This window comes from Heteronotia binoei, chromosome 20, assembly GCF_032191835.1.
Source record: "Heteronotia binoei isolate CCM8104 ecotype False Entrance Well chromosome 20, APGP_CSIRO_Hbin_v1, whole genome shotgun sequence".
Classification (NCBI taxonomy): Eukaryota; Metazoa; Chordata; class Lepidosauria; order Squamata; family Gekkonidae; genus Heteronotia; species Heteronotia binoei.
The window spans coordinates 28109570-28136473 of NC_083242.1; the positions used below are offsets into that span (position 1 = coordinate 28109570).

Consider the following 26904-nt stretch of genomic DNA (forward strand, 5'->3'; position numbering starts at 1 on the left):
GTGGACTGGGACCCAAAATTGAAAGGGAGGGGGGCGGGAAAGGAGGCTCTGCAAAGTTCGCTTTGTAGAGGCTCAGAGGCCAGCACTGCTCTCCCAAACCTTCCTACCTTCCTCTGCTAAAGCACTACCCCATGGTGTGTAACATAAGACAGCTGCGAGTGTGGAAGTTAGAACATGGCCACATTGATTTCACTACAAAGATAACTGCAAGGGAAATCCTTCCCTCTCATAAGAGAGATGAGAGGAATCCATGGCTGTATTTTTTAAAAGTGAATTTTTGGGGGGGGAAAAGAAACTGCGCTTCCACAACAAACGAATTCAAACTATGCTAAGTCTTGCCATGCTTATTATGCATAAGAAACCAAATACAGCTATAACATTACAATGAAAGGGAATGCAAGTTCCCTGGTTTTCAGGACAGCATTTTAAGTGCCTCTGGACATTGGAGTACAGAAAGCTTTCCTCTTCAGTTTCTCATTCTCACTTAAGGTAAGTAACAGTCAAAGGAGTCCAGGCACAGGAGGCGGGGGGTGGGGGGGGCACTCCGAAAGGCCAAATCAACCAGAACAATCTCATTCACACTGCTGACCCCAAATAACTTCCAACACTTAGGGACACTGCATTGGATCAGGACCAACAAAACCATTCTTGTCCTAAACACGAGCAAACGATATGCCCCGATGCTCTGACAATCCATATTTAAAAAAAAAAAAAAGCCAACACAAATCACCTTACTGAAGTGCCCTGTGCTGAAACAGACTGTTACAATTCTGATTTGTGCTCTTTATTTTGACAAATCTCTCAGAGACTCCTATTTGAAATGTTTCGTGCTGTGCACAGCTATGCACCAACACCGTTTGGGGAAAAGCCCAGGTTAGCCTGGTATTTTATTTAAAGAGTGCTACATGATGCTCTTCGGGAACCAGGCTCTTTAAATGCTCAGGAAGAGCCCAAGGTTGCATTAATGTACAAGCAGCGCAGGCTGAAAGATCAGGAAGACTGAACAGCACTGCCAAACAAAGAAGGAATTCCTGATTCCCCTCCGCGTTTCTGACATGCATCCGTGTTTAGTAGCAGCTTTCTCTTTGATGCCATCAATTTGACCTGTGCCTGAGGACACCTTCAAATCATGTGCTGCAAATGAGTTCAAACCAGAAAGAAAGAAATCCAGGATCTAAGAATCTGGTTCAGTTCAGTGGGCCTGCCCAGGAATCTGCCCCAAGTGATCATGTTTTACGCATTAGGTATCACATAAAAAGTTGCCTTTGAATAATAAAATAAGAACATAAGAGAAGCCATGTTAGATCAGGCCAATGGCCCATCCAGTCCAACACTCTGTGGCCAAAAAAACCCAGGCGCCATCAGGAGGTCCATCAGTGGGGCCAGGACGCTAGAAGCTATCCCACTGCTTTCCCCCCCAAGCAACAAGAATACAGAGCATCACTTGCCCCAAATAGAGAGTTCCATCAATACCCTGTGACTAATAGCCACTGATGGACCTCTGTTAATCCAATCCCCTCTTAAAGCTGTCTATGCTTGTAGCTGCCACCACCTCCTGTGGCAGTGAATTCCCTGTGTTAATCACCCATTGGGTGAAGAAGTACTTCCTTTTATCCAGTCTAGCCCGAATGGTTTGAACTGTAGCTGGCAGTTATGCAAAAAGAAGTCTGGTATTCTGCAGCCTGAACTGCTTTCTTCCTTCTCTTTCTAAGATGCAAGAAAGATGGACTGCAAATGCCCTAAATAAACCAATATTGGTACACGCTCATCTGGAAAAGGTACGACAATCACCCACTTGCATTTAGACTTCACTCAAACCCTATCCTGGCTAGGAATTCAGCAGCTAGCTCTGCTACCATTTAAGGACCCTCTGCTACCCATTTAAGGATCACTGACCCTCACTTGCTCTTTACATCCTGGAAATAAACCCTCACTGCCCTGAAACACATACCTTGAAATGCTGGACAATCAAATGCAAAATGTGGACCAGCTGAGGAACAGTGTGACCCTCTTCCACGATTATCTTCCTGGTCCAGTGAGTGAGCATCTGGTGGCCATCCTCCATGCGGGCGGGCACCGCTGGCGTCAGGATCGCCATCGCTTGCCGAACGATGGCACGGGCTTCCATGGCGTGGGCCTTCAGGAGGCTGTGAAACACCTGAAAAACAAAGCACAGTCAAGGAATTGAGCTAAAAAAGGGAAGTCCTTCACAGGAGAAGAAACTGATCCCATGACTTGCCGTAACACTTGAGCAGCCTGCAGGTTTCTCTCTGGCCTTCTCTGCTCGCCTGAACAAAAATTCAACCTAATCATAGAGTCGGAAGGGACCTCCAGAGCCACCTCAGGTACACCTGGTAGTTGGCTCCGCCCTTAGGTGCTGAGCCTCTTTGGCCCTTGCTTGCATTCTGCTTTCATCTTACGTAGCTAGGGCCTCTTACCCAGGCTTGGAGATGCAGCACATTAACCTTTTTGAAGGTCATCTGCTCACAATAAGTTAAAGGGACCTACATAAAGGTGTCATGTTAGGATGTGCTTCTGTTTTTGTATGCAAAATCTTTTTCTTTTCATAGAATCACAGAGTTCGAAGGGACCTCCAGGGTCATCTAGTCCAACCCCCTGCACGATGAAGGAACCTCACAAACACCTCCCCCTAAATTCATATGATCTTCATCGCTGTCAGATGGCCATCTAGCCTCTGTTGAAAAACCTCCAAAGAAGGAGAGCCCACCACCTCCCGAGGAAGCCTGTTCCACTGAGGAACCGCTCTAAACTCACAAACACCTCCCCCTAAATTCACAGGATCTTCATTGCTGTCAGATGGCTATTTAGCCTCTGTTGAAAAACCTCCAAAGAAGGAGAGCCCACCACCTCCCGAGGAAGCCTGTTCCACTGAGGAACTGCTCTAAACTCACAAACACCTCCCCCTAAATTCACAGAATCCTCATTCCTGTCAGATGGCCCTCTAGCCTCTGTTGAAAAACCTCCAAGGAAGGAGAGCCCACCACCTCCCGAGGAAGCCTGTTCCATTGAGGAACCGCTCTAAACTCACAAACACCTCCCCCTAAATTCACAGGATCCTCATTGCTGTCAGATGGCCATCTAGCCTCTGTTTAAAAACCTCCAAGGAAGGAGAGCCCACCACCTCCTGAGGAAACTTGTTCCACTGAGGAATCGCTCTAACTGTCAGGAAGTTCTTCCTAATGTTGAGCCAGAAACTCTTTTGATTTAATTTCAACCCACTGGTTCAGGTTCTACCTTCTGGGGCCACAGAAAACAATTCCACATCATCCTCTAGATGACAGCCTTTCAAGTACTTGAATATGGTGATCCTGTCACCTCTCAGCCGCCTCCTCTCCAGGCTAAACATTCCCAACTCCTTCAACCTTTCTTCATAGGACTTGGTCTCCAGACCCCTCACCATCTTCATCACCTTCCTCTGGACCCTTTTGTTACCATTGGAGTTAGATCCTCTCTGTGATTTATTTGAACTGCATTTTCTGTTAACCAGGAAATGTGTCGAGTTGGGAACACTGTGAAAAAGCTCTTGTGCTTCCAAGGCAAATGTATGTTTTTTTTACATTTATTTTTACATTTAACCCAACAGGATCTACTCGAGAATAGAGCCTCAGTCTTCTTAAATGAGATGCTTACAGCAGGGTGTTGTATTTGTTTAGCCTCCGGAAGTGCCACTCTGGCCTCCCGATCAGCGACTCCAGAGAAGGCTTTCAGTAAAAGGTTCAGTAGACGCAGACCAAATACCTGCAAAACAATCTTCTTGTGAATGGCAAACTTTGCAATGATGTGCGCCAGGATCAAATGCCCGCTGTATTTGCAGGCCGGATCCACGCAGGCCTTGGAGAGGAGGCACGGCCAGGCGAAGGTCATGAGACGCCGCAGCTTGCTGTTCCGGTTCTTGTTGTTGTCGTGAATGTGGTGCGGGGCGTGCTCCACCAGCAGCGTGGCGAACTGCAGGAGGTAAATCCGGAGCGAGTCCAGCATGTCCGCTTGCTTCTCTGGATCGAGAACCTAGCCCCACACAGAACAAATGTGTTACGTTGAATAGACAGTAAAGATTAAACCAGCGTAGTTAAAATAAATTAGTTATGAAGTCGGAAACTTAGCACTTACTTTATGATTACGATCGTACCCCAACAGAAATAAGTATTATTGTACTTTATAGATAATATCTTAAAAACTGTAACGAAGGAAATGAAAGGGAAATTATTATCTGTTCTATATATTATGTATATATCCGTATATTCCCCAGAGAGCACTGCGTTCAGGGACGAAAAATCTATTGTCCATCCCTGGACCAAAAGAAGCCAGGTTGCGTACGACACGAGCCAGGGCCTTCTCGGTGGCAGCGCCAGAACTCTGGAACGCTCTCCCGGAGGCCATAAGGGCCCTGCGGGATTTGTCTACATTCTGCAGGGCCTGTAAGACCGAATTGTTCCGACAGGCCTTCGACATTTAACCGAGAGAGAGCTGCCACTGGACATCATAAAGAGCTCCATGCAGAGTACCGATGGTCACCATCGAACTTTCAGAACCACTATACTATATTAATACAGCACCATGTAATGTCTCAAATAACTTAAATATGTAATTATGTTTTATTGGTTTTATTGGTTTTTAATGGAAGTAATGTGATGTTGTGAGCCGCCCTGAGTCCGCTCGCGAGAGGGCAGGATATAAGCTTAACGTAATAAATAAATAAACACTACATGATTATCTTTGACAAATGTAATAGCTGCATTTTTTTCCTTCTTCCCGCTTTTCTTTTCTGTACCCTTGCTGTTTTTCTAAAACAAAGAAATAAATAATCTTCACCGAAGCTGCCATTCGTGTGGCTGGCTCCACCTCCTCCAGCAGCCATTTTGCACTACAATTTCCATGGGATCCATGGTCTCATAAGAACATAAGAGAAGCCATGTTGGATCAGGCCAATGGCCCATCCAGTCCAACACTCTGTGTCACAGAAGAACATAAGAGAAGCCATGTTGGATCAGGCCAGTGGCCCATCCAGTCCAACACTGTGTCACATAAGAGAAGCCATGTTGGATCAGGCCAGTGGCCCATCCAGTCCAACACTCTGTGTCACATAAGAGAAGCCATGTTGGATCAGGCCAGTGGCCCATCCAGTCCAACACTGTGTCACATAAGAGAAGCCATGTTGGATCAGGCCAATGGCCCATCCAGTCCAATACTCTGTGTCACATAAGAACATAAGAAAAGCCATGTTGGATCAGGCCAATGGCCCATCCAGTCCAACACTCTGTGTCACACAGTGGCAAAAAATTTTATACATACACACACACTGTGGCTAATAGGCACTGATGGACCTCTGCTCCATATTTTGGCTATTTGGCTAACATATTTTGGCTATTTGGCTAACAAAAAAAGTGGGGGAATCCCAAAGTATACAATCAAATGACAAGAAATACAGCATCAATCAAAACGTACCTTGGTGATGAACACGCTGGTGATGCTTTCGGGGTTGTCCCCTTCCGGGTTGGGGGGCCCCAGGAGTTGCTCCCCTTCCCCCTTTTCAAAGCTATACAAGAAAGCGGGGTTGAGGATGTGCTGTAAAACCTGCCCGGTAGAAAAAAAGAAAAGGAAGGCTAAGAATGTGCTGCTGTAACCCTAGCCCAATTTACAAAAGTGAACGTGACTATTGGCCAAAGAACAATTATGGATCCACTCCAAAAATTCAGTTCTGCCTGAATTTTCAGAGTGGGTTGCAGGTGAAACAGGTATGCCAATATTCTCCGATGAACAGAACAGAAAAACAGCTGTGCAATATCAATCCACTGATAAAACAATATGTACCAAAAACTCTTCTATTGTCTCAATAAACATATATCATGAACAACTAGCAAAAGATCTAGCAATACCCAATAATTAGTATAAGTGTCCAAATAATTGAAGGACCGCAGCAGTCCTCAAAAAGGTGTGCTGAGCAATGCTTTTTTAAGAAGATGATGATATTGGATTTATATCCAAATCTCAAAAGAGTCTTCTTTATCTTCCTCCCCCGCAACAGACACCCTGTGAGGTGGGTGGGGCTGAGAGGACTCTCACAGCAGCTGCCCTTTCAAGGACAACCTCTGCCAGAGCTATGGCTGACCCAAGGCCATTCCAGCAGGTGCAAGTGGAGGAGTGGGGAATCAAACCCAGTTTTCCCAGATAAGAGTCCGCAAACTTAATCACTACACCAAACTACAACAAACCACTACACCAAACTTTGCTTCTGTACATTGCATCCAATGTTCAAAGTATAAATAAGATAGAGTCTCCTCAAGTGTAAGTCGGTCCTGAAAATGCTCTTCTTCTACAACCTGCCACAGTTCCGCCGGGCCTGTAAGACCGAACTATTTAAGCTTGCCTTCAATAGTTAAGGGGAGGTAGCAAATGTCCCAAAGCAGTAACAGTCCCACTGGACAAATATAGATATTGAGAAACACCAACATGCATCTTGGAGAGCCAGTTTGGTGTAGTGGTTAAGTAGTGGTTGGGTCAGCCATAGCTCTGGCAGAGGTTGTCCTTGAAAAGGCAGCTACTGTGAGAGCCCTCTCCAGCCCCACCCACCTCACAGGGTGTCTGTTGTGGGGGAGGAAGGTAAAGGAGATTGTGAGCCACTGTGAGACTCTGTCCTTGAAAGGGCAGCTGCTGTGAGAGCCCTCTCCAGCCCCACCCACCTCACAGGGTGTATGTTGTGGGGGAGGGAGATGAAGGAGATTGTAGGCCGCTCTGAGACTCTGTCCTTGAAAGGGCAGCTGCTGTGAGAGCCCTCTCCAGCCCCACCCACCTCACAGGGTGTCTGTTGTGGGGGAGGAAGGGAAAGGAGATTGTAGGCCACTCTGAGACTCTGTCCTTGAAAGGGCAGCTTCTGGGAGAGCCCTCTCCAGCCCCACCCACCTCACAGGGTGTCTGTTGTGGCGGAGGAAGGGAAAGGAGATTGTGAGCTGCTCTGAGACTCTTCAGAGTGGAGGGCGGGATATAAATCCAATATCTTCATCTACCTCACAGGGTGCCTGTTGTGGGGGGGGGGGGGGGAAGGTAAAGGAGATTGTGAGCCGCTCTGAGACTCTTCAGAGTGGAGGGCAGGATATAAATCCAATATCTTCATCTTCTTCTTGGATTTTATGGTTAAAATGTGTAGAATTGATTTTATTGTATATTGTTTTTTAGTATTCTATGTGGTTTTTAACTGTCGTTAGCCGCCCTGAGCCCGTTTAGGGGAGGGCGGGATATAAATCTGATAAAATAAAATAAATAAATGATTGCCAGCTGATATGCCACGTTTCGCGTGCAAATTGCTTTATCGAGAAGCTGACGTCTCCAGGGTTCTGAGAATCTCAAGGCCTATTCGCGGCACTGCTTTCATTCATTCAAAGCGGCACGTGCTGACGAGGCACATTCCAACACTGTTCGATACAATGCTGACTTTCACCGGTGACTGCTCCTTTTTAGGCATGGCGTTTCCAGACAAGTGGCCTCGGCAATTACTGGCTGACATTTTACAGCCAAGAAGTTTCCGCGGTCCGAAGAAATGAAAGCTAAATGCCACCTCCATTTTCTCCCTTGTCGGATTAAGCCGTACCTTGGCTTTGAGCTCGTCTCCGAAGTTGGGATCGCTGAAGTCGACGAAGCGGAAGAACAGTGCCCGCTTCTGTGCAATGGTGTAGTTTTTAGGAATCTCTTCCTCCATGTACTCCTTCAGGAAAGTCATATTGCAGAGGAAACGGCCGGTGAAGGCTCGAAGAAGCTGGAAGAGCAGTTCTATGTCCCCGTAATTTCTCCTGGGGGGAGGGAAAACAAACAAACCGAGAACTATGAAGTGCCTAGAAAACAGTAGGCACATTAAATGCAAGGCTGATGTACCCAAATTTTCAGTGGTTATGTTTAAGTGTGTACATACAAAGAACCTGGTATTTTTCAGGTTCAGGTATATTGAACCCAATAAATATAGGTATTTTTAGATATTCTCAAATCCCAGTATCAGTCTGGTATTGGGATTCAGGAAATGTTTGAGACGGTTGAATTTTTTGGCCTCTATTCTACCCTACAGAGTGCCCATAGGCTATAACGGAGAATCGATCTGGGGGTATCTGAAGCCCAGCGTTCCCTCTAAGCTGAGTTAGCGTGAGCTAGCTCTCAGATTTTTAGGCTCCAACTCACACATTTTTATCTTAGCTCAGGAAAGATGACCCCAGAGCACATTAATTTATGGAATAGCTCACCACTTTAATGACAGGAGCTCACAAAGGCCTTCATTTGAGAAGAACACAACATGAGTCCTTCTGGATCAGAGCAGTGGTCCATCTAATCCAGTGTCCCATCTCACACAATGGCCAGCCACTCCAGAGTATCAACAACAGGGCTTACAAAGGCCGAGGCCTTCCCCTGGTAAGTACATCAGAAAAGCCCTGCTGGATCAGACCAGTGAGGGTCCATTAGTTAGTGTTTCACACAGTGGCCAACCAGTTGCCCTGAAACATAACAATTATAAGAGGCTGAGGCCTTCCCCTAATGTTGCCTCCTGGCATTGGTATTCAGGAATCTACTGCGTCTGGATGTGGAGGTCCCCTTTAGTCACGATGGGTAGCAGCCTCAGAGGGACACTCCTCCATGAACTTATCTAATCCCCTTTTAAATCCATCTATGCCTCCAGTCTATTACTACGTCCACAGGCAGTGAATTTCCACAGTTTAATCCCTCGCCAATTAAAGGAGGGCTTCCTTTTGTCCATCTTGAATCTGTTGCCCATCAACTCTGTTTGGGTTCCCTCAAATTATGAGACATCAAGAAAAAGTTCTCCCTGTGCATAATTTTATAAACATCTGCCAAGTCTCCCTTTGGTCATCTTTTCCCCCCTGCTAAGGAAAAGAAGACACCCTGTGAGGTGGGTGGGGCTGAGAAGAAGAGGAAGAAGACTGCAGATTTATACCCAGCCCTTCTCTCTGAATCAGAGACTCAGAGCGGCTTACAATCTCCTATATCTTCTCCCCCCACAACAGACACCCTGTGAGGCGGGTGGGGCCGAGAGAGCTCTCACAGCAGCTGCCCTTTCAAGGACAACTCCTGCGATAGCTATGATTAACCAAAGGCCACTCCAGAAGGTGCAAGTGGAGGAGTGGGGAATCAAACCCGGTTCTCCCAGATAAGAGTCCACACACTTAACCACTACCCCAAACTGGCGTTAAGAGTAGATTCACAGGCTGACATACTTGCAGTAGTTCAACAAACAGTAAGCCAACAGCTTGGGTTCTTTCCAGTTGGTAGCCGCCATGTTCTCCTTCCGGTGCCTTTCCTGGAAAGCTTCGCTGACCCACACTCGCCTCAGCTGGCTCACTAAGGAATGCTGGTTTGCCAGCCAGCTCTCGTCGTTCTTAACAATGATGCTGATGATCTGTCCAAAGAAACAAAAAGGAATAAGTCTTACGTGCGAAATTCTTAAATAGTCTCCGTCCCAATTTGCATGCGACAAAAGGAGTTTTGACTCTCAAAAGCTCATACCTCAAAAATCGTATTGGTCTCTAAGGTACGATAGCCCCGCGGCAGAGAACGGTAAAGCTACAGTACTGCAGTCCTAAGCTCTGCTCACGACCTGAGTTCGACCCCGGCAGAAGCTAGGTTCAGGTTGCCGGCTCGAGGTTGGCTCAGCCTTCCATCCTTCCGAGGTCGGTAAAATGAGGACCCAGCTTATTGGGGAAGGCAATGGCAAACCACCCCTTGAAAAGTCTGCCCTGACAATGTTATGAAAGCAACGTCACCCCAGAGTTGGAAACGACTGGTGCTCGCACAGGGGACTCTACCTTTACCTTTTTAAGGTACTACAGGGCTTGGAAAGAAATGCCTTCTTTTTGACCCAGGTTTATTAGCAATAGAATAATTAACAGGCAGTCTCACATTCTGACATGTTACTGTTTTATGGTTTCCCACGCTAATGCAACCCAGATCAAAGGTTTTCTGAATTCGTCAATTTTACTATTCTGCTATTGGATTTTAACTTTGTACCACTTGGCATTCCAAACCCAACCAGCTATGTGTGGCTCTGCTTACTGTACCTCATTCCTCGTCTGAAAAAGTGTGCATGCGCATGAAAGCTTACGTGCTGAATAAAACTAAGTTGGTCTTAAAGGTGCAATCGACTCCTATTTTGTTATGTTACAAAACAGTTCACAAAGTTATCTGAATACATGATTAGTGACTGGGGGGAAAACAGAAATATTCAGGGGGAAAAGCCATTTTTCCTGCTTCCCCCCCCCCCCCCCCGAGGGCTTCCCCTACCCCCAATTTTTCCAATGGAAAAATCAGAACTTTGGGGGAGTACTGAAAAAAACTCTATGAAATATTTTATCATTTCAAATGAGCCCAGTATTTCAGAGTTATATGCTGTTAAAAGTGATGCAGTTGATGTTAGTAAAATTTTGGTTTGATAGGACAGTAAAGATAAAGGTAGTCCCCTGTGCAAGCTCCTGTCTGGGGTGATGTCGCATCACGACGTTTCCACAGCAGACTTTCTATGGGGTGCTTTGCCATTGCCTTCCCCAGTCATCTACACTTTCCCCCTCCCCAGCAAGCTGGGTACTCATTTTACCGACCTCGGAAGGATGGAAGGCTGAGCCAACCTCGAGCTGGCTACCTGAACCCAGCTTCCACCGGGATCAAACTCAGGTCGTGAGCAGAGCTTGGACTGCAATACTGCAGTTTACCACTCTGCACCACAAAGCTCTGAGGTAGGAGAGTAAGTATTGAACATAATTCAGTTTTCCCCAAAATTTCTGGTTTTTCTCCCCAGAAAAAAAAAAAAGTGTTTGTTTCCACAGCTTCAAAAGTTCTGGAAATTCTACACCTCTAGCTGTATGTAGAAGCAATCCTACTACGTAAATTTTGCACCATTTAATGTGAAACATTAACACTTACAGCAGAAAAGAGAAGGAGTCCAGTAGCACCTTAAAGGCTAACAAAAAACTTTTGGCAGGGTGTGAGCTTCTGTGAGTCACTGCTCCCTTCTTCAGATATAGGCATCCAAAGAAGTGAGTGGTGACTCACAAAAGCTCCTCCCCTGCCGCAAATCTTGTTAGTTTTAAAGGTGCTGCTGGACACTTGGCTCTTTTCTACTGCTCTAGACAGACTAATGCAGTTACCCATTTGGTTAATACTTTTGCTATGGTTCAGATCCAGGGGGGCAGCCGTGTTGGTCTGAAGTAGTAGAACAAAGCAGTAGACAAGCCACACCTTTAAGACCAACTTAGTTTTATTCAGAACATGAGCTTTCGTGTGCTAGAAGCACACTTCGTCAGACAAGGAATCCAGCACAGTGAGCAGAGCCGCACATACCTGGTAGGCAGTGGCTCAGAATGCAAAAATGGCACAAATTTAAGCTCCAATGACAGAATAGTAAAGTTATCTGGTAGGCAGTGGTTTAGAATGCAAAATGGTACAAATTTAAGATCCAACGGCAGAACACTAAAATTAACAAATAGGGCAAACCTTTGATCTGAGTAGCACGAGCATGAGAAAGCAATAAAACAGTAATATGTCAAAATGGGCTTCAGTTCTACTGGTTAGATTTCCAGGTGGCTTCAGACTTCTGCAATCCTATCGCACTGCTTATTTAATGTCCCACATTACAGACTGTACAGGCTCACCTTGAGTCATTCTGCCTGAATCTCTGTGAGAAAGGCAAACTATAATGCAGATAAATACATTTTGAATTTGCTGCGGGGGGAGTGCGTGTACAGATCTCACAAATGCACAATCAAAACAAAGGAGGACTCTCTGGGGCAACCGTTTAGCGGCAGGAACGGCATACCTTGGTCGCTTGGAACTGGAGGTCGAGACGCATGGTGCTGGTGCTGGGCGAGCCAGGTCTGACTGCCGCTTGGGTACCACCAGGTAAAAGCAAGGTGATGAACCGGTTTGGATTTGCTGCCAAAACGTCGCGCAGGGGTTTTGCATCTTTGTGCTTTAAAAAGCTCTGGGGAGGGCAAGAGACTGAATCAGGAGAATAATCCGCTAGCAACACACCTTTGCGCACATAAGGAAAGGCTGAAGAGTCTAAGACTTTTCAGTTTAGAAAAGAGAAGAAAATGATATTGGATTTATATCCCGCCCTATACTCTGAATCTTAGAGTCTCCTTTACCTCCCCCCCCACACACCCCACAACAGACACCCTGTGTGGTGGGCGGGGCTGAGAGAACTCTCACAGCAGCTGCCCTTTCAAGGACTGTCGGAGCGGGAGTAGCAGAGTGAGGGAGATGACTTGCCCGACACAGGGCTTCAGGAAAGAAAACCAGGCAGACACGTGCAACTAGTGCCAAAAGGTGTATTAACATATATACACAACAAGTGCTCTCTTGTGCAGTCTATACAATATCACCTCCACGGACAAAGTGCTTCGCCTAACCACCATCTCACAGGGAGAGACCTGTGTGATGCACACACAGATCATATATAGTCCAAGCAGCCAATCCTGGCCGTGCTGACTCAGCAGATTGCATCACTTGGCTTCTGCCGGCTCAAGCCGGTCTGCTGATCAGGTCACTGTGACCTAGCCTGGCAGCTAGATCACCAGCTGTCATACTGTAGCTGTCAGACTGGGTTTATGTAGATTCTTGCTCCAACACACCTCCTAATCTATTTAAACCCAGTGCACCAAAACACTTTACACAGTTTACATACATGTCCACCAGCAACATTACAGTTCATATTTACGTAGCTCGGAACCCTTTCCGGAATTCGTTCAGGAACTCATCATGATTGTAAAACACATCATCGTGTTCCTGTTCAGCCAGCTCTTTCAGACGCTTGGCTTCAGCCTCCTTCTCCCTTGCCTCGCACTCTGCCACCCAGGCTTTCCATTTCTTAGCCTTTTCTTTTAACATTTCCTCAAATCCGGGTGGGTCTGGATTGACAGTCAGAGTGACATAGGGACACTTGTACCTAGCGGGACGTTGGCCTTTGGTGGACCTGGCAGACACCCGTGGCCCTGTGCTTGGACCAGCTTTGTCTTCTTCGGGTTGCTCTGTTCCCACCTCCTGGGCTGGTTGCTCTGCCCCTGTAATTGGGTGTTGAACCTCCTGACTCTCACACTTTACCTCCAGTTCCTGCATTTGAGGCTCTGCCTCCTGACTCTGCTCGTCGGGCTCTGTGCCAGCATTCGGCTCACCTTCTCCAGCCCCACTGGGTGCCACCTCCTGGGCTGGAGTTCTGGGCTGCGCTCCAACATCGTTATCGCTACTTGGCAGCAGGACAAATTGTTTCTGCAAGGAGTGCAACCTTGGCCAGCTGCTTTCTTCATTGAACTGGGCACTCTTACTAAGTGTTATCTTGCGTTTGCTATTGCAGAAACGATAACACCTGGCCCTTGGCTTGTAGCCCAGAAAAATTAGGCTCTCTGCCCGGACATCCCCCTCCCCGCTACTCGTGGAGTGGATGCCAACCCGAGCCCGTGACCCAAAGACTTTTAAAGAACTCAAATCTGGGGTCTTGTTCAACAGTAACCTGTAAGGCACATTTTTCACAGTATTACACCAAACCCTATTTTGCAAAAAAACAGCTGCATGTATGGTTTCTGCCCAATAGGTCATTGGCAGTTGTGCATCCTCTAACATGCAATACATCACATTCTGCAATACAGCCCCATGCCCATTTTCTCGGGGCGTTGCCGGGTTCGTCAGACGGTGGGCAATGCCCTTGTTCTCCAGCCAACGTTTCATCTGGTTAGATAAGAATTCCCCCCCTCTGTCGGTTTGTACAGCCAGGAGATTAACCCCTAATTGTCTCTCCACTGCTTTGACCCACTTGGTGAATGTCTTATACACCTCAGACTTATGCACCATGGTGAAAACCCACGCGTACCTCGTGTGGTCGTCGGTGGCCACCAAGCAGTATCTCCTCCCCGACAGACTCTTTGGCAATGGGCCAATAACGTCTAAATGGACTAGTTCCAGGGCTCGTGTGCTTTCCCTTGAGCTTTCTTTAGCAACAGCACACGCCTTGCTTTTGGTCTTCTTGCAGACCTGGCAATCCAAGTAACATTTGCAAGGATTTACTTTCAAACTAGGCACAAGCTCCAGGGTTTTCTTTAACGCCCTAAATCCGCAGTGCCCAAGTCTCCTATGGAGCAAATGTATACAATTATTGTGCACAGGCTCATTCGACACCTGAGCCACCTGGGCACAATCACTCTGGACCACATACAGTTTACCTTCCCTCTTTCCTGTCACAAGCAACTTTCCCCCACCTCCCAGGATTTTGCAGCAGGTTTTCTCAAATCTCACCTGGTATCCCTGGTCAAACAGTGTGCTAACACTCAACAGGTTAGACTGCAGTGAGGGTACATACAACACATTTTGCAACATACATTTCAGTGCAGGAAATTCCACATTGCCTGAGCAAACAGAATTGGCAGTGGTCCCATCAGCCAATCTCACATACTTATGCTCAGGACTGTCAATGTTTTTCAACAACTCCTTCTCGCAGCAGAGATGGCTCGTTGCCCCGGAGTCTAAAATCCAAGCAGACCCTGTGCTCTCTACTGCAGACGTGACCAGCCGGGTTGCTTCCTCACACGGGCTGGCGGTCCTCCGCTCTCGCCGCACACGCCCCCGCCTCTTCTCCCTCTCAGGGCAAGCTCGGAGCAGGTGCTGCGACGACCCGCATCCATAGCAGCGACGGACTGCAAACGCAGTCGGCTCCACTTCCTCCACCTTCGGACGCCTGCCAGCAGCAAAAGCTGGCTCATTCTTGGCTGTCTTCCCGGACACACCGATAACAGCACGCTGCCCGGCCGACACCCCCGGACAGCTCACGGCCGCAATTCTCTCTTGGAAGTCAAGCAGGTGGGCACAGACGTATTCCATGGTCAGGGTCGCTACGTCCACCGTCTCCAGAGAAGTTATCAGGGGAGTGTACTCAGGTGGCAACGACGACAGCAAAATGTACACTCTGTCGTCTGGAGCTACAGTCTTGCCTCTTGCCTCCAGCTCAACGAAACAGTCCGTTAGCCGTTTGATGTGATCTTTCACACACCCTCCAGCCGGCATAACGGTGCGGAACATCCTCCTTGTCAAGGCCATGAGGGAACCAGCAGTGGTGCTAACATGCACCGCACTCAACGCGTCCCAGGCAGCCTTGGGAGTGTCCTTCCCTCGCACATAAACCAGCTGGTCATCTCCTATAGATAGCACTATGTTGGCCAGTGCCTTATCCGATAACACAGTCTCGGCAGGAGATAAGTCAGCAGGGGGGTTACTCACGAACAGCCATTGCCCTTCACGCTTGAGGTAGTGTTGCATTCTCAGGCTCCACACCGCGTAGTTGGCTGAGGTGAGCTTCTCAACGGCTACTCCAAGCTGTTGCTGAGCCATCGTGCCGACTCCTCCTCACGGCTGGCTGCCGACGTCCCTCTGGCTCTCAAACAGAGAACGGTGGTGCTTCTGTGTCCTTCACCGGCGTTCCTCGCCTCCGGCTCTTTCCAAACTCACAGTCAGCTCAACTCTCAACTCTCTCCTCCGCGCAGCGGAAGCGTGCTGGGCCCATAACCCTGTCGGAGCGGGAGTAGCAGAGTGAGGGAGATGACTTGCCCGACACAGGGCTTCAGGAAAGAAAACCAGGCAGACACGTGCAACTAGTGCCAAAAGGTGTATTAACATATATACACAACAAGTGCTCTCTTGTGCAGTCTATACAATATCACCTCCACGGACAAAGTGCTTCGCCTAACCACCATCTCACAGGGAGAGACCTGTGTGATGCACACACAGATCATATATAGTCCAAGCAGCCAATCCTGGCCGTGCTGACTCAGCAGATTGCATCACTTGGCTTCTGCCGGCTCAAGCCGGTCTGCTGATCAGGTCACTGTGACCTAGCCTGGCAGCTAGATCACCAGCTGTCATACTGTAGCTGTCAGACTGGGTTTATGTAGATTCTTGCTCCAACAAGGACAACCTCTGCCAGAGCTATGGCTGACCCGAGGCCATTCCAGCAGCTGCAAGTGGAGGAGTGCAGAATCAAACCCGGTTCTCTCAGAGTCCACGCACTTAACCACTACACCAATCCAAGAGGGGATGTGGCAGAGGTTTATAAAATTATGCATGAGGTGGAGAGGGATGACAAAGAGAACTTTTTCTTCCTCTCCCCAAAGACTAGAACTCGAGGGCATCCAATGAAACTGATGGCCAGTAGGTTCAAGGAGGACAGAAGGAAACACTACTTTCCGCAGAGGTTGATTAAAACGCAGAACTTGCTGCCAGAGAATGTAGCGATGACCATGGGGATAAACAGCTTCAAAAGGGGACAGGTCTCTTAGCGGCTACTAGGCATGGTGGCTGAAGGAAAACTCCACATTCAGAAGCACTGATCTTCTGAATCTCAGAGTCAGAAGGCAACATCACAGGAAGGCCCTGGGGTTGACTCTCCAGAGGAACTGATTGGTCACTGTGGGAGACAGGAGGCTGGACTACATGGACCCTCATTGGTCTGATCCAGCAGGGCTCTTCTTCTATTCTTAAGTTAATGTTCAACACACCGCATTACCTGGAGGGTGCAAGTAACTAGCAGATACAGGCAATGTAACTGTTAGCCCTTTGGGGGCCAGTGGGTACGTTAACACTCACATACTCACATTACAAGATAATGCATGGGATGGAGAAGGTAGAGAAAGTACCTTTCTCCCTTTCTCACAATACAAGAACTCGTGGGCATTCAATGAAATTGCTGAGCAGTCGGGTTAGAACGGATAAAAGGAAGTCCTTCTTCGCCCAAAGTGTGGTTAACATGTGGAATTCACTGCCACAGGAGGTGGCGGCGGCTACAAGCATAGCCAGCTTCAAGAGAGGATTGGATAAAAATATGGAGCAGAGGTCCATCAGTGGCTATTAGCCAGTGTGTGTATGTGTATATATATTGGCCACTGTGTGATACAGAGAGTTGGACTGGATGGGCCGTTGGCCTGCTCCAACATGGCTTCTCTTATGTTGTTATGTTCTTACCGTCTTCCCTCATCTAAAACAGCATGAACTTCCATCCCTCCCCTCTGCATAACTCATGCTAACAACAGCACCGAACTTAATTGAGGTTAATGCTAGCCAGTGTTTGCCACTAACCAGAATTTGAACATAAGTGTTTGAACCTAAAGCCCCCATTAGTGCAATGAAGACTTAGCAAGCTTAAGAGAGTGGCTATGTTACAGTGCACTGTCTGTATCTGTGCTTCTGCTATGTAATTTCTGCTTCCAAACACTGTATCTAAGAGGTTATTCTTCATATAGCTCGATTTCTGCTTGTTTTCTCATTTCTGCAATCCAAACCACACTGCACTGCTTACGGCGTGTCCCATCCTGTTGTGTTTGAATTAAGGTTTTCAGTGAGAAAGGCAGACGGTAGACAACGTCATTAAATAAATAGCAATAGTGCAGAAATAACAACAGTGAAACCTGGAAGGGGAAAGGGGCATGTGCCTTGGAGGGTAGGGCATGACTCCCCCCTGCTGGCCCTTAACCTGCCCCCCCCCCAAATTGTGCCCGTGGGTTTATGTTAATGTTTAATCCGATTTATACCTTGCCCTCCCCGTCGAGGCGGGCTCAGGGTGGCTTACATCAAATCATAGTAAACTATGATTGCATAGTAAACTATGATTGCAGTCATAAAATCAATAAAACCGTTTAGCAGTACAAGTTAAAACAATCTACAGTTGGTGCTAACAAATCAGATGTTACTCATGTTCTCAGGACGACAGTGGCTCCAGAATTCTCCTACAGTGCTCACCAGTATCCCCCCAGGCACCTGCAGAGCTTTTCAGAAAGTGGGAGTGGCCTTTGCAAGGCAAGGCTTGTTATTGGCTGCTCTCATTCAAATGAAAAGGTTGTCCATGGAGCCAATAACAGTCACAGCCACTGGAGGGTGGGAAGGCCAAGTAAGCATCCTTCCAGTCTTCCTTCATACTTTCCTTCTTCTTATTCCCTTGGGGCTTTCCTTCATTCCACTTATTTCTCTTATTGAGAAAAGCAAAGAAGGAGGTATTGTGTTTGGCTCCGCCTCTTGTGGCAGCCATTTCGGAATGGGCTCTGCCTCCAGAGGGAGCCATTTCAGGGTGGCACTTATCACCTGTCTCAAAATTCCAAAGCCATCCACGGACTCCAAGAGGTTGCTCTTAACCATCGAACTGGGCAAATGACCCTTGTGCCACCCCATAAACGCCTTGATCAGCGACTACCCTCTAGAACAGGGGTGGCCAAACTGTGGCTAAGAAGCCATCTGTGGCTCTTTCGAAAAATATCGTGTGGCTCTTGAAGCCCCCACTGCCCCAATCGCCAGCTCGGAGAAGGAGTTTCTCTCTTTAAATCACTTCTCCAAGCTAAGCCAGCTGGCAGCTTGGAATGCATTTAAAGCTGCTTTCTTTCTACTTCTTCCTCCCTCTTCCCATATATTTGTTTTCTTTCCACCTTCCTTCCCGTCTTGTGACTCTCAACATCTGGTGTTTATGTCTTGCGGCTCACAAACATGTAATGTTTATTCGGTGTGGCTCTTCACACTTCGCAAGTCTGGCCACCCTTGCTCTAGAAGGCCGCCTCCCCTCAAATTACCATGAACATTCTGCTCCACTGTGGGTCATTCAAAGTGGCTTCCATCATAAATAGCTCCACCGTCTGGGAGGGATGACGTGTCAGAAACTTAATGAGGGGTTCTCGGAATGGGCTGCCAGCCTGCAGGAAATGGAGAAAAACAGCCTTTGTATGAAATAATAATAATAATATATTTTATTTATATCCCACCCTCCCTGCCGAAGCAGGCTCAGGGCGGCTTACAACATATAAAAATTACAATTTGCAATATAAAAACATCAGTACAATACAGCACATAGTTCATTAAATAAAACCATCATAATTAAAACCATCATTTACAATTAAAATTAACATTTGTGGTGCTACATATCAGATATTTTCCTCAGTAGGTTTGGTGGCTGGATATAGTAGATTATGTCTACAGCAGGTCTACATTAAATCTTCATTTAAGCAAAGGCCATTTGAAAAAGAGTAGTCTTGCAGGACCTACAGAATTGGTCAAGACTCTGCAGGGCCCGCACTTCACCAGTGTGGAGCTACGATCGAAAAGGCCCGTTCACGTGTTCTCTTCAGTTTGGCCTCCTTCGGCCCAGGGATTGTCAACCAGTTCTTTCCACCTGATCTCAGTACTCTTTGGGGCACATACGGGGAGAGACGGTCCCTAAGGTAGGCAGGCCCTCAACCATATAGGGCTTTAAAGGTAATGACCAGCACTTTGTAATGAACCCGGTATACAACTGGCAGCCAGTGCAGCTCACGCAGCCCCGGTCATATGTGTTCCCACTTCAGGAGCCCTAATAACCATTGCATGGATCACTGTTGCTAAGTCATGACGCTCCAGGAAGGGGGCCAGCTGCCTTGCCCGTCTAAGGTGGAAAAATGCAGATTTGGCAGTGGCTGCTATCTGGGCTTCCATTGACAAGGAAGGCTCCAGTAGAACCCCCAAGCTTTTGACCCTGTGCGCCGCTTTCAGTGGCGCACCGTCAAAAACCGGAAGGGGGATTTCTCTTCCTAGAACGCCATGACCCAAGCAAAGGACCTCTGTCTTCGTTGGATTCAGCTTCAACCTACTCAGCCTGAGCCAACCTGCCACGGCTTGCAACGCTAGGTCCAGATTTTTTGGGACGCAGTCAGGCCGACCGTCCATTAGTAGATAGAGCTGGGTGTCATCTGCATATTGGTGACACCCAAGCCCATACCTCCGGGAAATCTGGGCAAGGGGGCGCATGTAGATGTTAAATAACATCGGAGAGAGCACTGCCCCTTGCTGCACCCCACAATCTATCATGAGGGGGGTCTGAAAGATAACGCTGATGCATGCAATTCTCATCTCGAACCTGAGCAAGAGGAAGCCACGGAATGACTAAGCGACCACACAAATAAGAGAACTCGCGGCTGAAAATTTATGACACTAAACTGAATGAACTGATACACAAATATGTATGCAAAAATCACCAGTGTTGTACAAAAATATATCTTTTCACAACGTGCTACATAACACCACTGCACAATTTACAAATTTGTAACGGAGAATCCACTGGTTTTTTAACTCCTTTTTCCAGTCTTCACCAGCAGCGGGACTTCCGCAAGTCAAAGACTGAAATTGACTACGTGGCGGTGTTACGGAGCACCATGCGAAAATGTGTTGTGACAATGGGGGAGGTATTTGTGAGTTCGCCTGCACTGTGCAGGGGGACTGGACTAGACGACCCTGGAGGCCCCTTCCGACTCTAGGATTCTATAGAATTTTGTACAACACCGGTGATTTTCGCATAAATCTCTTTGCAAATTCTAATCCGGCAACTGAGCCCCCCCACACACACATATTACCTCTATCAACATGGCCCTTTCTGTCTTCATCACCACCTCCAGCAGGGGCTTGACCAAAGTCTGAGGGGCAGCCGGGATCAGGTGGAAGAGGTTTATAATGGCCGAACAGATCTTCATTTCCTGCCGGCGAAATGCAAAGACATCAGCTCGCAGCTACTTACCTAAGACATGGCTTTGGTTTTGCTAGATCATTTAGTGCGTTTCGGCAGCGGCATTTTAAAGGGTTGGTTGAGGCAGAGGGGGATTTCTTTAAAATGGTATGACAATAGGGGAGACGGGAGAATTACACAGAACTCCAGTGCTGAGTTTAGCAAACTATGACTCAGTTCAAAGCCCAAAGCTGCTGATGCTGAAGTGCGTCCAGAGCGAAAAACTAATACCGGAAGAGTTCTGTTCAAAGCCTCCAATCTCCAGTCCTGAAGCTGCCGTGTGGCTCTAAAAATTCAACTCTGCCCCGCCAATCAATAAAGATAATAATCAGGGCTTTTTTTGTAGCTGGAACGCCTTTGCATATTAGGCCACCCCCCCTCCTCCCGATGTAGCCAATCCTCCTGGCATTTACAAAAGGCCCTGTAAGCTCTTGGGGGGACTGGCTAAATAAAGGGGGTGTGATCTAATATGCAAAGGAGTTCCTGCTACAAAGAAAGCCCTGGTAATAATTATCCATTGGCTTGCCTGTGTCTCTGTATCTACCGGCCTGCTTGGACAATTCCCTGTGTCAGGTTACAATGAGCACCATAAACGGAGGGGGGTGGGACACAGCTCATACACAGAAACACTAAATACGATGAGAGTATATATATATATGGCATTCCCTAAATTTTGGCCAAATGGATAGTTACCGAAAAAGATCCCTAGGCAAAGGGTCTCTGATAGTCCTTTCAACCCTGCTGAAAATTAATCTCCTTTTTACATTGAGCAGCTCCAAACACTCCCAAATCCACTAAATTTAACAGGGGGAGGGGAAACATGCTTCAGAATCCTTCACAGGTCATAGCAGTAGGTTACTCACAGCACTCTGCCACAGACAGACATAAGACATGTCACGGCACTGCACTCCAATGCACGTCGCCCGTTCACATGAACAAAACACACAGCTATCACAAACCATAGCAAGGAAAGAAAACCAAATGAAAAGCGAGAGAGAGAGGGAGGGAGAGACAAAAAACAGACGGACAAAAAAAACACCCTCATGGTCACTTCCGCTGACAGAAAAGTCTCACCTCTACCCCTTCCACAGCAGGCTGAACCAAAAACACACACAAAAAAAAACAACGAAACTCCACAGCATGAACACCAAAAAAAAAAAAAGAAACCAAACAAAAAACCCCCAAAACATAAATGCAATAAAAAAGGGAGAAGGGAAAAAAAAGTGTAGATACTATTCTTTTGGATTGCAGTCAACAGACTGACTTTTAGTAGGGTTATTTGTTCTCACCTCAAACTGACCGAAGGGAGGCAAGGAACATCTCCCGCACTCGGAAATGCTCTCCTGAGGATATGGAGGAAAAGTGTCTTTTTTTGTTGCTTTTCTTTCTCTTTGCGCGCACGGATACACGCACACGCACACGATTTACATTCAACTTCCCATTTTTTTTTCTTAAATTTGCACATAAGAAATATAGATAGATATATTAGCCATGAACAAGACAAGCAAAGAAGAAGCATTCAAGTCAAGTATCTCGGGAGACGGGCAACCCCCACAGAGACAGCAACAACCAAACTGGGACGGGGGTGTAGAAGAACCCTTCAGGGATACGGCAGAACTGATCCGCTCGATGCAGGGGCTTCAAGACGATATTTTGGGAAACAACTACATGCCTTCGGGGGGGGGGGGATCCACATTTGAACCTAAGGAGCATCATTGATTGGAAAAGAAGAGGTGCATTGGGGAAGAGGGAACAAAACCACCTTATAAATAGACAAACATATCAAGCTACAAAGAATTTCCTGGTTTGGGGTAACACCTCCCCCCCCAGTAAGTAAAAGCGATCATTAAAAAAAAAATAAAAGATTACTCTGAAATAATGAAAACTTAGTTAAGAGTTGGGGAAGTGGTAGAGGAGGAAAGGAACCCTGATTTTGAGAGCCATATATTCACTTGGTCGATAGTCTTCTTATTGTGACTTAAACTTTAGTTGACCACCAACATTCCAAGCAGTGGTGGGACAAAAAAATGCCGGCTTCATTTCTACATCACTTCCTGGTTTGGGGGGGGGGCAGAGAGAGAACACAGGACCAGTTTTACCATAGAGTTTCCAGCAATTCCTAGAGTTACCTTATGTCATTTCCAGGTTTTCCTAGGAAGTGACACAGAAGCACAACCAACACACATACCCCTGGTCCCCACTCCCAACCCTACTGGTAGCCCTTGATCTTAACTTACTATTGCTTAAGAATCTAGTGAGTGTGTCAGAGGATACCAAGAACTTGGAGAGGAGGTGCTCTCCTAGAAAACACACCACTTAGTCCCTGCCGCCCAAAACAAACTTCCTTCGATGGAGAAAGCAACTGAAGACAGCACAAGTTCCTGCTTGAGGGATAGTATGGGACAGGTTCAAATCCTGACTTAGCTGACCAGAGCTCCCTGGCCAACCTCTCAGCCTAACCTTGCAGGTTGGTCACTGAGAGGCTGAAATGGAGGAGGAACGTCTGCCGCTCTGGGCTTTTTGGAGGAAGGGCAAAGTAATACTCAACAAAAGTGGTTCAAAGAAGTAAATGAGGAACTGTGGGTAAATACTGCTTGTCCTTGATTTAAAAACCATTCCCCCGACCAGCTTGCTACGCAGAGAGCCAACCCTAAGTAGGTTTACTCGGAATCCAAACTGAGGTCTATTCAATGGGACTTACTCCCAAGAAAGCGTTTTTAGGATTACGTTGACCCATCACACACCTTTCCTGGTACCCTTCTCATAGCAAGCCTCCCTCCCTGCCTGTGATGTATAATTACAGCATTTGCTAGCAAGGAAGAAAGCTTAAGTCAGGGGTCTTATGGAAAGAACTGTAGCAGTCGTTATTTGGGGAACAGTCCTTTCCGTCCAGCGTTTCCCCAGACACAAAAGATTTCTGCCTGTGGAACACAACTTTGTTTGTTTATTTAACTAATACCCATAGGAGGATCCAAAGCACCTTACATCACTACCCGTTGCATCCTCCCGACCAATGGTCACGTCATAGAAAAAGAGGTGCCGGAGCATTAGCACCACTCACTCGCACATGCCACATGCCCCTGACATTACCGGAAAGTGTACTTGATTATATCAGCTCAGCATCTACCTTAAAATGCTCTTGAACTGTAACTGTCATAATAAAACCTTACTCCCATCATACTTTTTAAATGACTTTCTCCTAAGTGACCATAGCGGCACGATGATCCATCTGTCTGCTTTATATGTTTTGGTTATTTTCCCATTTTGGGGGGTGGTGGTGGTGGATGTGGAATATTAGAAAGTGTGTGTCGATGGTGCGGACTCATTTGGAGTACTGTGTGCAGTTCTGGTCGCCGCACCTCAAAAAGGATATTATAGCACTGGAGAAAGTCCAGAGAAGGGCAACTGGAATGATTAAAGGGCTGGAGCACTTTCCCTGTGAGGAAAGGTTGAAACGCTTGGGGCTCTTTAGCTTGGAGAAACGTCGACTGCAGGGTGACATGATAGAGGTTCACAAGATTATGCATGGGATGGAGAAAGTAGAGAAAGAAGTCCTTTTCTCCCTTTCTCACAATACAAGAACTCGTGGGCATTCGATGAAATTGCTGAGCAGACAGGTTAAAACGGATAAAAGGAAGTACTTCTTCACCCAAAAGGTGATTAACATGTGGAATTCACTGCCACAGGAGGTGGTGGCAGCCACAAGTATAGCCACCTTCAAGAGGGGTTTAGATAAAAATATGGAGCACAGGTCCATCAGTAGCTATTAGCCACAGTGTGTGTGTATATATAAATTTTTTTGCCACTGTGTGACACAGAGTGTTGGACTGGATGGGCCATTGGCCTGATCCAACATGGCTTCTCTTATGTTCTTATGTCAAATCTTAAAGAGTTCAGCAAAATTGTGATGGGGTTTGAACAATGGAGTCCAAAGCAAGTATTTTTGTGGAGGGGGGGGGGATAAGAAAGAAAGAGCGCAGTAAAATTTAGAGGTTCCAGAGCTCCGCTCCTGTGAGCTCCTGCCCAAAATGAGGCCAGCTCACAACACCTCTGTGAGGCAGATTAGGCAGAGAGGGTGTGGCTTTCCTGGCCGAGCAAGGGTTCAGAACTGCGTCTCCCAGATTCCAGTGCAATAACCTTTAACCTCTGGGAGGGAGCTATTTGTGGATTCCCTGCATTGTACAGAGGGTTCGACTAGATGACCTTGGAGGTCCCTTCCAACTCTCTGATTCTACCGCTCTGAATTTATTGATTCCACTCATCCTGTGGCCCCACATTCCGTTCTCCTATTCCCCGGGAACAGCACTTCCAAGGCATTCTGGGATGCCACAGGAGGCAGAAAAATCACACTCCAAGGGAAAACACGTCCTTGCAATTACGGAAACATTAATCTGAATCCAAGGCAACGTCTATATCTGCCCTATACTGCACAAGCTACCTTTGACCAGGGGTTTTCAAACATGTGGCCCAGAGGCCAAATCAGGTCCCTAGAGGGCTCCTGTCAGGAGCTTCCTTCTCCCTCTCTCTTGCTTCCTTCTGCGTAAATAGCTTGCTTTGCCAGGTTTGCTCAATCTCGCAGGCGCTACAGAGCAAAGTCTCTATTTTCTCCATTGGCTGAGGCTCCTCCCTTGGGGAGGAGGTATAGCTTCCTTTGCCAGGCTCTCTCAATCACACAGCAGCACTACTGAGTCAAGCATCTCTTCCTTCTATTGGCTGAGGCTCCTCCCCCTCCTGGTTCCCTGGGGAAGGAAGGAAGGAAGGAAAGAGCCAGAACTTCCTTTGCTCAGCTTCCTGGACCCCATGGGAGAACTACAAAGACAGCACCTTTAAGACCAATGAGTGCTAATGTTTTAAGCATGTTTTAAGTTCGTTTTTTTAAAAAAAAATCATTGTGTTTGTCTGTGTCCTTTATAAAGTTTGTATCTCTGCTACCTAATCTTAAACAGATACACACACGGCCTGACATGGCCCGGCCTGACAAGGACTCCTTTTTGTCAGATCCGGCCATCGTAACAAACGAGTTTGACACCCCTGCTTTAGACAAACTCCCAGCCTCACTGTGAATGCTTACGATGTCATAATGCCCCGCAGTTACTGGCAACAGTTAAGAATGCTACAGTGCATGGAAAAGACCTGGGACCGCTCAACAACCAAGACAAGGGAACAACACAGCTTGCACAACCTGCAGTGTTTGGGTTATTCCAAATGATGGTAATGCCCACATTGTCACCACTCAAGGCAGCAGGGGGGGGGGGGGAATCCCTTTTTAATACAAGTGTTGGTATCGCCACCAAGAGATTTTTTTGGAGAAAGATCAATGCTCATCAATCTGTTACCACTGGATCAACTAGAGGGACCCAAGACAGATCTTCCCACGATGGGCACGGGACATCTCCAGACAACCATAAATGCGTGTGGCACGTAAGTACCCACCAAAGCGAGACATCTGGGTGTTCCCGGCTGACCTGAGAGGACAGACCTCTTAAGTTTCCTACCCCACTACAGACTCTTCAGTTTTCCCAGTTGGAATGAATCCATCCATCCACCTATTATTACCTTTAATTTATATCCCGCCCTCTCCACAAGCGGACTCAGGGCGGCTACCAGTCTGTTCAAATCTTCAAACAATAAATACAATTAACCGTTTAAAACTTCAAACAGGAAATACAGTTAAACCATTTTAAAGCATCTTACGGTGCTGTTAAGCAACAACAGGGAACTTGCAGCGATTCCAATTTCTCAGCAGTGCAGGCTGGCAGTCCTCTCCCAGTTTAAGTGCCAAAGGCCTGTCGAAATAACTCGGTTTTGCAGGCCCTGCGGAATTTATGCCTGCCTACCTACCTACCAATCATCCATCCATCCATCCAGTCATCCATCCATCTAGTGCTGCTCATTCAGCTATTACCTTAAGCGGAAATTTAAAAAAAAAAACTGAAATAGAAAAGGCCTTGCTTGATGTTATTTCCCTGGTATTTAATTATCGCTCCTATAGATTTTGCCACCAAAACGGTGACAAAGTCATTTGTATCTGATAGCAGCCATGTCACCAGGTCTCTAGTATTAAGCAATTCCATATTTTTAAGTAAAGGGGTGATTAAATTAGCCCTCAACTTGCTTACAGGGCACTCTATATTCCAGGGGTGGCCAGCGGTAGCTCTCCGGATGTTTTTGCCTACAACTCCCATCAGCCCCAGCCAGCATGGCCAATGGCTGGGGCTGATGGGAGTTGTAGACAAAAAAAACATCTGGAGAGCTACCGCTGGCCACCCCTGCATATATTCATATGCTGTATGGTCTCCACTTTGTCATATGAATAAGCCTCTTTGCTTCCTACCCCACTGCAGACT

The 26904-nt window shown here is 47.1% G+C and overlaps 1 protein-coding gene across 1 annotated transcript in view; it reads right to left on the reverse strand.

Annotated features, from left to right (window-relative positions):
- TRRAP (transformation/transcription domain associated protein) overlaps positions 1 to 26904 on the reverse strand; it is a 280470-nt gene that overhangs the window by 169555 nt on the left and 84011 nt on the right. Inside the window, 9 exon segments of the mRNA XM_060260958.1 lie at positions 1952 to 2158; positions 3760 to 4026; positions 5464 to 5592; positions 7604 to 7802; positions 9231 to 9412; positions 11822 to 11986; positions 18600 to 18719; positions 20409 to 20528; positions 21847 to 21900. Coding sequence (XP_060116941.1) covers positions 1952 to 2158; positions 3760 to 4026; positions 5464 to 5592; positions 7604 to 7802; positions 9231 to 9412; positions 11822 to 11986; positions 18600 to 18719; positions 20409 to 20528; positions 21847 to 21900 — 1443 coding nt within the window.